This window comes from Urocampus carinirostris, chromosome 8 (assembly GCF_059441175.1).
Source record: "Urocampus carinirostris isolate Australia breed hairy pipefish chromosome 8, RoL_Ucar_1.0, whole genome shotgun sequence".
NCBI lineage: Eukaryota > Metazoa > Chordata > Actinopteri > Syngnathiformes > Syngnathidae > Urocampus > Urocampus carinirostris.
In genome coordinates, this window is record NC_142356.1 from 39,142,980 (window position 1) to 39,155,110 (window position 12,131).

At 38.8% G+C, this 12,131-nt stretch overlaps 1 protein-coding gene across 1 annotated transcript; it reads left to right on the forward strand.

Moving 5' to 3' along the window:
- Window positions 1–2,899: 2,899 nt before the first annotated feature.
- bglapl (bone gamma-carboxyglutamate (gla) protein, like) lies at window positions 2,900–6,714 on the forward strand. Its single transcript, XM_088343206.1, has 4 exons — window positions 2,900–3,008; window positions 3,090–3,422; window positions 5,765–5,867; window positions 5,946–6,714. Exons 1-4 carry the CDS (start codon window positions 2,948–2,950, stop codon window positions 6,046–6,048), a joined length of 600 nt encoding a protein of 199 aa, XP_088199332.1. The 5' UTR covers window positions 2,900–2,947; the 3' UTR covers window positions 6,049–6,714.
- The last annotated feature ends 5,417 nt before the right edge of the window (window positions 6,715–12,131 follow it).

The window sequence follows — 12,131 nt, forward strand, 5'->3', positions numbered from 1 at the left end:
CGTCCCCAAAAAGTCAGCAGTGGAAAGCCTCAACGACTACAGGCCTGTAGCTCTCACGCCTGTGGTCATGAAGTGCTTCGAGAGGTTAGTGTCCCGGCACATCAAAAACTCCCTGCCACTCACACTGGACCCCCACCAGTTTGCCTACAGGGCAAACCGCTCCACTGACGACGCCATAAACACAGCACTTCACACCGTGCTGAAACACCTGGACCACCGGGGGAGCTACGTCAGAATGCTCTTCCTGGACTTCAGCTCAGCCTTCAACACCATTATCCCGGAGATCCTGGTGGAGAAACTTGCACACCTAGGACTCTCTCCCTCCATCTGCCACTGGATAATGGACTTCCTCTCCAACCGCCCACAGTCGGTGAAACTCGGTACCCACGTCTCTCCCACCCTAACACTGAACACTGGCTCCCCCCAAGGTTGTGCACTGAGCCCCCTGCTTTTCACCCTCTACAGCTCCGACTGCTCACCGACCCACCCCACAAACACTATTATTAAGTTTGCTGACGATACCACCTTGATCGGCCTCATCTCTGAAGGGGACGAGGCGGCATACAGGGATGAGGTTGAGTCACTTTCAACGTGGTGCTCGGAAAACCACCTCATATTGAACACAACAAAAACAAAAGAACTGATTCTGGATTTCAGAAGGAATAGCAGGAATCCAGCACCACTCATCATAAAAGGAGACTGCGTAGAGAGAGTCCACTCGTTCAAATTTCTGGGCGTGCACATCGCCGACGACCTCTCCTGGTCTGCAAACACCAGAGCGGTGGTAGGGAAGGCCCAGCAGCGACTGCACTTCCTGAGATTGCTCAGGAAAAATAACCTAAAACAGCAGCTGCAGGTGTCTTTCTACAAAGCCACAGTGGAGAGCATCCTAACATACTGCATCACGGTGTGGTATGCGGGGTGCACAGCAGCAGACAGGAAAAAGCTCCAGAGGATCATAAAAACAGCCCAGAGAATCGTCGGCTGCTCTCTGCCCAGTCTGGAGGACATTGCCTGCTCTCGCTACCTCAGCAGAGCAGAAAACATCGTCAAGGACTTTTCTCACCCCGGCCACCATCTCTTCGATCTGCTGCCTTCCGGCAAGCGCTACAGGTCACACAAAGCAAAAACGAACAGACTCAGAGACAGTTTCTTCCCCACAGCCATTACCACCCTAAACAGACACCGCACAAACAACTGAAAACTGTTGCAAAAAAAAATAAATAAATAAAATACCTCACACGTATGTAAAATGGTACTCACGTACATGCTGTCTGCACTATGTTTGTTCACTGCTCAACAGACACCGCACAAAAACTGAAAACTCGTGCCAACACTACCTCATACGAAAATAATGTTACTCAAGTCTTGTTCTTGCACATGTCGACTGCACTACGTTTAATGCTCAAATTGCACAATGTCTGACCATTTCCTTTTTTTGCACTATGATGTCTATGCTTGCACCAATGTATATGCGGACTATTTTTGCACCATGATGACTTTGCACCAAATGCAATATTGCACAACCGTTACGATACAACGTTATCACGACAACCCTGTATGTAACATCCCACATGCTGACATTGTTGTGTAAATACCATGTAAATTATAACTATAGCCTTATTCCCCTTGTTTTATAACATTATCTTCTCTGTTCCTTTATCTTCTTGCTCATACCCTCACTATGTGTAAAACTGGAGTGTCATGCCCAATTTCGTTGTCACAATATGTTAGCCCATTTGTAACAATGACAATAAAGGTATATTCTATTCTATTCTATGATATATATATATATACATATATATATATATATATATATATATATATATATATATATATATATATATATATATATACAGTGGAACCTCGGTTCTCGACCATAATCCGTTCCATTTCTTTGTACGAAAACCGATTTGTACGATCACCGAAGCCATTTTTTCCCATTAAAAGTAATGTAAAATTGTTTTAATCCGTTCCAACACCCTGAATGTTTATCTTAAATATTTATCGTAAAGCTAATTTTTGGTCGAGAACAGATTTGTTCGAAATGAGAGGCGTTCGAAAACCGAGGTTCCACTGTATATATATGTATATATGTATATATATATATATATATATATATATATATATATATATATATATATATATTAATACAGTGCTCTTCAAAATAATAGAAGGGCAATGTGACTAACCAGTATATTTTTGGTTGTTAAATGCCAAACAAGTTACCAGTAGGTGCGGTAGAGTCTCAGAAAAAAAACAAGACCCAGCATTCATAATAGGCATATCTTGTTTTTTTTTTGACAGCTAAATTGGCTCCTTTTTGTATCGTTTACAGTATAATTGTTATGTTTAACAATATGCATTTCCTCAACTGCACTTTTTAAAATGTGGGAGTACAAATATGTGGAAAAATAAAACAAAATAAAAAAATAAATACTTTCTTTACCAACAAAATACATTTTTTTATTTTTTTCCATTTTTTGTATTTATGTATAAACTTTTTTGGGTACTTGAGTTTGAGCGGCGTAAAATACATTTAAATACAAGTAATTGAAACAAAAAATATTCAATGCATTTCTCCTGATGCATTAATTTAAGAAAATAAATAAAAAGTGGTTATATAACTTAATGTGTGATCCCATTAGAATTCTTGAAAATTCCAGCTCGGTCCAAGCGGGCCAAGAAATGTTCAGGTTGAGTGAGAGCTGACTGAATTCTTGGATTCTATGTGAACTCGCTTGGGACTTTTTGTGGCAAGCTCCTTCAAAAAGTGTGGGGGATGTTGGACATGTGATCCTGCAGCCAATCAGATCGTTCCGTTTTCTGGATGCGAAGCGAGACAAAACGTATATAATGAGCTCGTTGGAGAGGATGGAAGCAGAAACCAACAGCTCATCTGAACCTCGCACCCAAGAAAACAAGCAAACTCCGACTTAAAGACAAGATGAAAACTCTCAGACTTCTCGCCATCTGCGCTCTGGTTGCAGCCTGTTGGGCCATGGGAGGTAAAAAAAAGTTCTCCGGATCGTCTCCGTTCTTTTTTAAAATATCTTGTTCATAGTTTGGGTTTTTCTCTTTTTCTCCAGGTGAAAACGGAGCTCAGGATGGCGATTCGGACCACTCGGTTGCCGCCATTGTCGCAGACGATGCAGACAATGCCGCCGATGCCGGTGATGCCGGCTCCTCGGCATCCGACTCCTCGGCATCCGACTCCTCGGCATCTGACTCCTCGGCATCTGACTCGTCCGCGGCTGACTCTTCGGCATCTGACTCCTCCGATTCTGACTCCGACTCAAACTCTGACTCCGGCTCAGACTCCGACTCTGATTCCGACTCCGCATCTGACTCCGATTCTGCATCTGATTCTTCCTCTTCTTCATCTTCATCTTCCTCTTCATCCGAGTCAGACAGTACTGAAGGTAAGCTTGTCCCAGATGAATAACTCCATTCATAGTCGTACTCCTTTTCTAATTCGCATCAATTTAGCGCCATCTCATGGCATCTTAGTAAATTTCGATTCGACTCAACTTTATTTATAAAGCCCTTTAAAACAACCCCAGCTGAAGAAAAGTGCTGTACACAAGTAAACTATAGTTAACCAAAACAAAGAGCAAAGTCTCAAGTTGGGTCAAAAGCCAAGAAATAAAAACGTGTTTTAAGACTAGTATTAAAAATGGACAGTGAGAGAGTCTTTAAGAATGACATTTCAGAATACAGTCGTACCTCTACATATAAGCTACTCTAGCGTGAAATTTGAGATACAAGATGATTAGGAAGATTTGTATACCAATAAGGGTGAGTCCGGGAACATATTAATTGGTTTTCAGTCATTCCTAATGGGGAAAATGTGTTCAATATATGAGAAATTACAGATACAAACTCAATCTGGGAACAAATTAATCTCATTTTCATATTCATCATCTCCTTTTTTTGTTAAACGTTTTAAGGAAAAATTATATCGATGAAAAATTCGTACCACCTAAGAAGGGGGTCTCAACAAGCGGCTCTGGAGCAGCATGAGGCTCTTTGGCGCTCCCTTGTGGCTCCCTGGGGGTTTTTCAAAAATGTTTGATAATGGAAAACTATATGGTTTCTGTTGGAAGACAAACATGATACAAAGATTGTTAAAGGTGGTGTGCATTGTTTGAGGTGTCCTTAAAAAGTTGAAAATTAAATATTTTCTCTATTAAGTATGTGTTAACAACGCCCAACTGAGTTCAAAGAGCCCTATGCTTTATTTTTCATTGGGCCTGTCTGCTTTTATCTAACAATTATCAAGCCATTCGGGGCGAAAAAACCCCAAAAAGATGAAAAAAGTTTTTTCGAGCGTGTCTAAGAAATAAACACACATCATGTGTTACTCCACCACTATCTACTGGCTTAAAGTCATGATTTCAGCCTTAAGTTTTCAATTAGCGTACCCCACCTTTAACGTTTTCCAATGAATAAAGATAGGGGCACAATTCCCTAGGATGGATTTTGGGCATGTACAGCCTGGAGGCACCCAATCCTCTCCAGTCCAACATATGTCTCCACCCGGTCTCGAACCAGGCTTTTCATGTTTTGCCAACCCCTGACCTAAGAGGGCAAAAAAATTGAAAAAAAAAAATGTAATTGTCTGTATTTTTCCACTTGATGGCGACAAACTGCAACATAATCCTGTGGCATTTTTTATGTGTAAGGATTTAAAAAAAGTGCTCCCAGAAATTTGAAAAATTATTTTAAAAATGAGTTTTCAACTGATTGAGAAAAAACAACATAAATAATAATTGTAGTAATCCAGATGGTGACAAACTGCAACAACATCCTATGGCATCTTTGGAAATTTCATAATATTTTTGGGGGAAATGGGTAAGGTAAACAGAAAAAAACCTGAGAGGAATTGAAAAAATTACTACGAAATTTAGGTTTTGTAACACGTAAGAAAAAAGGGAGAAAATATAATTGCTTGTTCGTGTCACTAGATGGCGAGAAACTAAAAAAACATCCATTTGGTATTTTAGGACATTACAGAAAACAATAATTCTTTAGAAAATTATTGGGATAGGAAAAAAAAACCTGACAGGAATTGGAAAAAACAATTAAAATTTGAAGCTTGTAAGAAAAAAAAATAGAAAAACATAATTGTATGTATGTTTCACTAGACGGCGATAAAGTGCAACAATATCCTCAACTGAAAGGCTGATAATAATTTTAACTAAAAACAATCAACATGTTAACCACAATAGGGCATCTAGAAACCACTATATGTTTCTCAAAAGCAGAACAGTTAACGTATGCAGTATAATTCAACAACAATACAAAAAAAGTGTAAGCAATTTTGTACAAAATGTTAGCATAAACAAAAATATCCATTCAAGTAGTCACAACATGTTTTGTGCTAACATAAAATTATTGTCCAAAGGAACAACAAAAGAGGACTTGCAATGAGCGTTTGAAAGTTCTGCCCTTTTCTTTTGTTTGCTTTTAGTAATCAACAATTAACATAAGAACACTAGAGGGCAATTGAACTCTCTGTGTTTCTCAAAGGCAAAACAGTTGCAGTATGAAGTATCTTTTCATTGTAATTATGCATTTCGACTTGTATTCACTGAATTTTCTGGTAAATAAGGCGCGCCCGATTACAAGGCACATTTTCATATTTCTGACCAAAATTTGGGTAATTTTAGGTGCGCCTTATAGTCTAGAAAATATTTGTCTATTATTATTATTATTATGAATGTATTATGTTTATATTAAAATCAATGAATATTCCTTATAGAAAAAGAAACTGAAAACGCTCACGTCATCATGAAGCGAGACGTGGCTTCCGTCTTGCTCAGGACGAGACGCCAGGCCCCTCTCACCCTTTACCAGATGGAGCGGTACGACCCAAAACTTTTCATTTTCCATTTCTATGATTTTTGAATAAGGTCACTAACGTTTTTTTTTTTATTTCTTAGCCTGAGGGAAGTGTGCGAGCTGAACGCCGGCTGCGACGAGATGGCCGAGACGCAGGGGCTGGTGACGGCCTACACCGCCTACTACGGGCCTCCACCCTTCTAAGCGGGAACCCCAATACCCCAAAACCCCTCTAAAGAGTCACAAAAATTCCAGTTTGGACCCCATAGTGATTCAACGGACAGCAGCCACGAACTTTTGCACAAGCCACGTCCAGAAAGGTGCACATAAAGTATTTCTCAAGACCCGCCCACATATGTTGAACATATTCCTCAAACCCCGCCCACTTAATGTATTTATTCGTATACAACGTGCGTCTCCTAAATTTCTTTTCACTTTCTCTCAGCTTAAACTAACAATTTCCCTCATCGTGCTCTTTTTGTGTTTATTTGTATCTTTTAGGACAACTTTATGTTTTCTCCATTCGTCTTGGATACCGTGACTAAAATGGCGTAATATACGAACAACAGTATGATAAACCTATTTCTAAAGCTGCACCCTCTTATGTTGAACAAATTCCCATAGCCTCGCCCCATAGATGTTGAAAATACCCAACTTACCCCGACCCCCCGCCCCTTCCAGTTACGATACGAGTGGTGCTAAAGTGTATTTGAATGATTGTATTGATATATTTATGCCACGCTTCAGCAACGGTTGTATTCATGAGCTATTCGTAGCGTTAGTGCGCAGTGTGCGTGAAATGAATGATCTGTAACCTCATGTTGCCTCGGGATTTTGAAGAAATAAATTATTTTATTTGTCCAACTCTGACTTCAAGTGCTTTTTTCTTAACTACAGGAGGTGTCTGCAGCTTGAAATGGATATATATATATATATATATATATATATATATATATATATATATATATGGTCTGCATTTGTAAATGGTCTGAATTTATACAGCACTTTTCAAGTCACTGAAGACCTCCCAAAGCGCTTTACAATGTGCTTCACACTTTTCCTTTTACACACACAAACTAACCGACAGCAGCGTCAGCCATGCAAGGCAACTACCTGCTTTTTGGGGGCATTAAGGATTGTCCAACACGGGGGAGACGGGAATCGAAACTGCGACTGCTCGATCCCAAGATGAGCCCTTAACCTCCTCCGCAGGCTTAAGTGACAAATGTATTGAATACGTGCGGCAATGATTAAAATAATTTATTAAAAACTTAAACTATAAGCAAAGTAAGATCGTATTCCACACCGAAAATTAAAATCATCATCAGACGGGGTGGCCTTACCCGGACGGGGTCCACTGTATTTAAAGTACAACCATTGTGACAAATTACGCAGTAGACAACTTTCGACACCTACACCCTCCTTTATCTAAATATTTTCTAATGCAGTTTGAGTCACTAACGCTTGGATCTGATATGACACAAATAATTAACTCTGCTATCAGTATTCGATAATGACCTTGTAATTCATTTACGAAGATCAGCAAGTTCATTGGGTTTGTTTGATTTGAATGGATGTTTAGTTTGTTACGTAGTCACTCTAACATACTTTGCATTACTGTTTGAAGCATTATGAAATTGCTATTCTTTTGTTACGTGCTCTCCAGATATTATCAATCAGGTGAACAAAAACATCGATTATGTGAATTGCCAGAGTGGTAAAAATAACTTGTATCCAACCCATGGGCCTAGCCAGTCCGCTTTGGGGGTGCTCAAGCACCCACCAATTCAACCCAACAGCCCCCGAAAATTATAGCAATATTAAGACTCTTTTCCTTGATAAAGGACAGGTTCAGCTTACTTATCATTTAAAAAAATGCTAGCTAAAATATAAAAAAAGTAAAACAAAACAAAAATGTGTTTACTTTGCTTAAACAATCTGATGGGAATCAAAATTATTGAATACGTGGCGGCAATGGCTCAGGAGGTAGAACGCTCGTCTTAGGATCAAGAGATCGCAGTTCGAATCCCGGCTCCTACGTGTTACATGTCGAAGTGTCCTTGGGTAAGACACTGAACCCCTAATACCCCCAATAAGCAGGTTAGCCCCTTACATGGCTGCATGGCCGCTATTGGGAAATGTGAAGCACACTGGGAAGTCTTGACTTGAAAAGCGCTATATAAATGCAGATCATTTCATTTCATTTCAAAATAAATGATCACGTGCGGTTTTCATGCATTATTTTCCTGTTGCGTTTGTTTTTGAATGAATAAATAAATACATAAATAAATACATCAAAGGCTACGTTACGGTGTCACTGTAAAAAACAAAAACCTAAGAAAAATAAACAATTTACCATTTTTTTAAAAAACACTTTTGTTTAGAATGACTTCTACTCAAGTAGCATTCCAGCGCTTGAACCCATTTTATTTATTTTGTTGAATTGTTTTCTGTTATAAATAATAATAAAATATTCCTGATCCGAATCAAAATAAGTCGTCACATATAGTTATCATATATTAAATTGTGGTCTTCTTTTCTTTTTGAAGGAAGCAGTCAAAAAATACAAGTTTACGTTACGACACCACAGAAAATATAAAATTAATAGGCTGATTTAAAAAATAAACCATTACAAATACTAAGTTTTCAAACACTATTGGGCGGCGAACTAAGTAGGGATTCCAATAAAAATTAAATACAAATTTCTCCACCTATGATTTTTTCAAATAAAACTGAACTTATAGTTCATGTTGTCAGATAAATCTTTTTTTTTACTGAATGAAAGTTTTTGTACCACAAGGAGGCACTGAATAATACTCACCGTTTCTTTAAAATTAATACTGTTTAGTATTTTCTTTCTGTTTCTGTCTCCCCACACCCCACTCACTCTGCCTTTCATGCAGTCCGTTTCTCCAGCTCTCTGGGCGGACCCAGAGAACTGGGCGCACAGTTGGGGCCTGGATCGTCCCTAATCACCTTTATTCCACCTGAGTTCTCTCAAATAAAATGAAATTTCACTTCCAAGAGCCAGGTCATTGAGGCGGTTCGTTTTGCAAACGACACATCACTTTAAACTGGACTCAAGGTCTAAGTGTAAATTCCACGGCAGGCCACTGGTTCTACTTGATCCGATTTGAAACCATTTTAAGCTGGTACGAGCTGTTGTGTTTCATTAAACCTTGGCTTTAAGGTTGCAACAAGCAATATCTTAAAATATGTTTGAAACATTTTATACATTTGACTATAAAGGATTTTATAATCTTGTGAATGAATTGAATACAAGCTACATTTATTGAGTTTAATGCAAGATATTCACTGACTGTTTTTCTTCAAGGTACATTAGAAGGTTAGGCTGTGCGGAATGCATCAGACGTATTTCTGATAACAGAATTCCTGTGAGTGCTACGAAGAAGGCCAGACGCACAAGGACAGATATCACGGCACCCTTCGGCAAGGAGGTGGTGAAGCCCAGGGCGGGCTTCCCTGGCATGCCCATGAAGGGAGCCGGTGTACCATTGTGCGGCGAGAAGATGGCCAATAAGAAGAAAGCTAAAGGACTTGAAGAGAGGGCTTCCCAGAGACTCAGACGACACTAATTTGACTAATTCAGCCGATTTCGATGGAGTTCACTTAGTTAATTTGTTAAATAAATTAAATCTGCCCCCGTGTGAAAATGTCAGCTATTCTTGTTCATTTTTTCCATCGAGAAACGAGCGCGCATTGTTGGGTGAATGTAGGTTGTGTTTGGTTAATGGAGTCGGATAACTAATTCGAACAATTTGGTAAACGATACATTTTTAATATTTTATTCCCAACATGTTGAATCTGTTGGCTATTTTATTGATCAACCAATGAAGAAGCTATATATATTATCATTTTAATCACTTGATACGTTTATAGTTTAGTAGACACTTTAACAACAATTTAAAATTTCTTATCTGTGGGATTGGTCTTCTAATATTCTCCTTGCAAGTTCAAAATCCAATGATGCCTTCTATCCTTATTTTAAGTGACTACTAAACTATATAATAGTCTGTAGTTCGCAATAGTCTGTGGTCTGTTCAGCACGTTGATACTCCTTGTTATTAAGGGCTATACAAATAAACATGACTTGACGCGACTTGACTCTTTGACATCCTCACACAAAAAAACTGCAGAGTTCAACACTGCTCTCTGCTGGATATTAAACACGTAACAAGGACTCGTTTCCCTGCTCTTCGTGTAATACAGAACCCATTAAAACGATATTGAGTATTTTTTTATACTTGTGGGCCTAAAAACGTGCATTCAAAAACTGGAGCTGTAGTTGAACCACTTGAAATATCAGCATTGTTTCGTCTCTTTTCAAAAACAACACAACCAGTTTTCTCCTCTACAGTCAATATCAGTTTAGGTACTGCTGGCACTGAATGAGATTAGTTTGAATAAACCCACCAAAAAAACCCATCTTGTGTCCGCCCATTTTATTCTATCCATAATTCTGCCTGGAAAATTAATTTTACATTGTGGTGGGATAGATTATCACAACAGGATCACAGCCCAAATCCTTCCTGCGCTCCACCTCAAATTTGACAACAATACTGACAAAAAATGAGTACGTTTTCCGAAAGAGAGGTCCACATAAACCAAAAGAGTGAACCTTTGGAGAAGGAATGTATCAACATCAAAAAATGGTTTGGGCTCTAATGAAAGGTAAGACTTTGCGCTAAATATCCACCATCTGTATTAAAAAACTGTGGATTCCAGGCTTTGGACTAACTATATTACTGGAATACATTTACTGAATCCTTGTTTAGGTAATATCATAATTGATGATGGATTATGAAATTGGGTCGGACGTTAATGAGGCTGAAATGGTGAACTCCATATTTTATGTTAATTAACCATTGATTTCCTGCAAATATGATTCTCTCTTATTAGGTTGTGTTGCGTGTTGCGTGTGAGTGGGATGAATGAGACTGCAAAGAAAGAGGTCCGACCGCACATGGAAAATGTAAACAAAACTAATGCGAATGAGGAAAATAGTTTAAAAAGAGTTAAAACTAGCGCACACCGGACATCAATATTGTCACCTGTAGTGTCCGACATAAAAATGCTTTTGAATAAAATTGTAATCCTGCAATGTAATCCTTGTGTTTAATAATATTTCAATTCTAGTCAAGCCAAATCACTTGTATTTGTAAAGCCCGTAATCACAAAATATCTCAAAGAACTGCACAGGTTACAATAACACCATCCCCTGATCTGAAACCAACATGCAGGCAAGGAAAAACTCAAAAACCTCAACATGAGGAACATGAGGAATACACGAAACTTTGAGAAAGGGTGGTAAAAACAAATGTAATAACCTGTAATTTGATTACACCTTTTTTCTGCAACTGTAACAGAAAAAAATTACTCTGTTTTGTATCATGATTACGTAATGCCGTTACATGTCTTCCCAAGCCTGTACATCAAGTGCATGTGAATGATTTGAAGTTGTTCTGCACCTACTGAATTTCCCTCAGCAATGCCGAAGAAATGGGAGGACACGTTTTCCTATTCATGGTGCAATACATGAAGCAGTTTTACTCAAAAAAATCACTTTTGTTATACTTGGAAGAGAACAATTATTTAATTTCACCTTTTTGTTTCAGTTACGAAGTTGCTTTCTTATATTTATTAATGTATTTGTTTGTTTATTCATTTTTGACTTCTGTGGCTCTAAACCACAGGTGTCAAACAGGCGGCCCGCGGGCCAGATCAGGCCCGCTAAGGGATTGAATCGGGCCCGCGAGATAACACTCAGAGAAGCGCAAGAGAAAAACAAGCTGCAGGTTGAAATATGTTAACTTGATGTTGCCAAAGCCAGGTGCCTCTCACAAAGTAACTGTACTTGTATTTCTCTCTCTCTCTCTCTCTCTCTCTCTCTCTCTCTCTCTCTCTCTCTCTCTCTCTCTCTCTCTTTCTTTTCCACCCCTTTTCTCCCACTCTGTCTCTTTCACTCTCTGTGTCCCTCCTTTTCTCTTCCTTAGTTGCTCTTTGTCGCTTTCTCTCTCTGTGTCTTTTAACCTCCTTTGCTCTAACTTCCTTTTTTTCTTTTCTCTCTTTTCTCTTTCTCTCTTCATACCATTTGTGCTTTCTTTTCTCTTTTCTCTCCTTCTGTCTTTCTATTTCTCTTTGGATTTCTTTCTTCCTCTCCCTTTCTTTTCCCCCTCTCTCACGACTTTTTATCTTTTGTTCCTCACGTTATTTCCCTCTCTCTCTTTTTCTTTCTTTGTCCCGCTGTCTCTCCTTTTCCCTCCCTC

What these genes read in the sequence shown, in the direction of transcription:
- bglapl (XM_088343206.1), top strand. Translation starts at nt 2,948, where the DNA reads ATGAAAACTCTCAGACTTCTCGCCATCTGCGCTCTGGTTGCAGCCTGT. An exon ending in CGAGTCAGACAGTACTGAAG is followed by an intron (nt 3,423 to 5,764) that starts GTAAGCTTGTCC and finishes TATTCCTTATAG; the next exon opens with AAAAAGAAACTGAAAACGCT. An exon ending in ACCCTTTACCAGATGGAGCG is followed by an intron (nt 5,868 to 5,945) that starts GTACGACCCAAA and finishes TTTATTTCTTAG; the next exon opens with CCTGAGGGAAGTGTGCGAGC.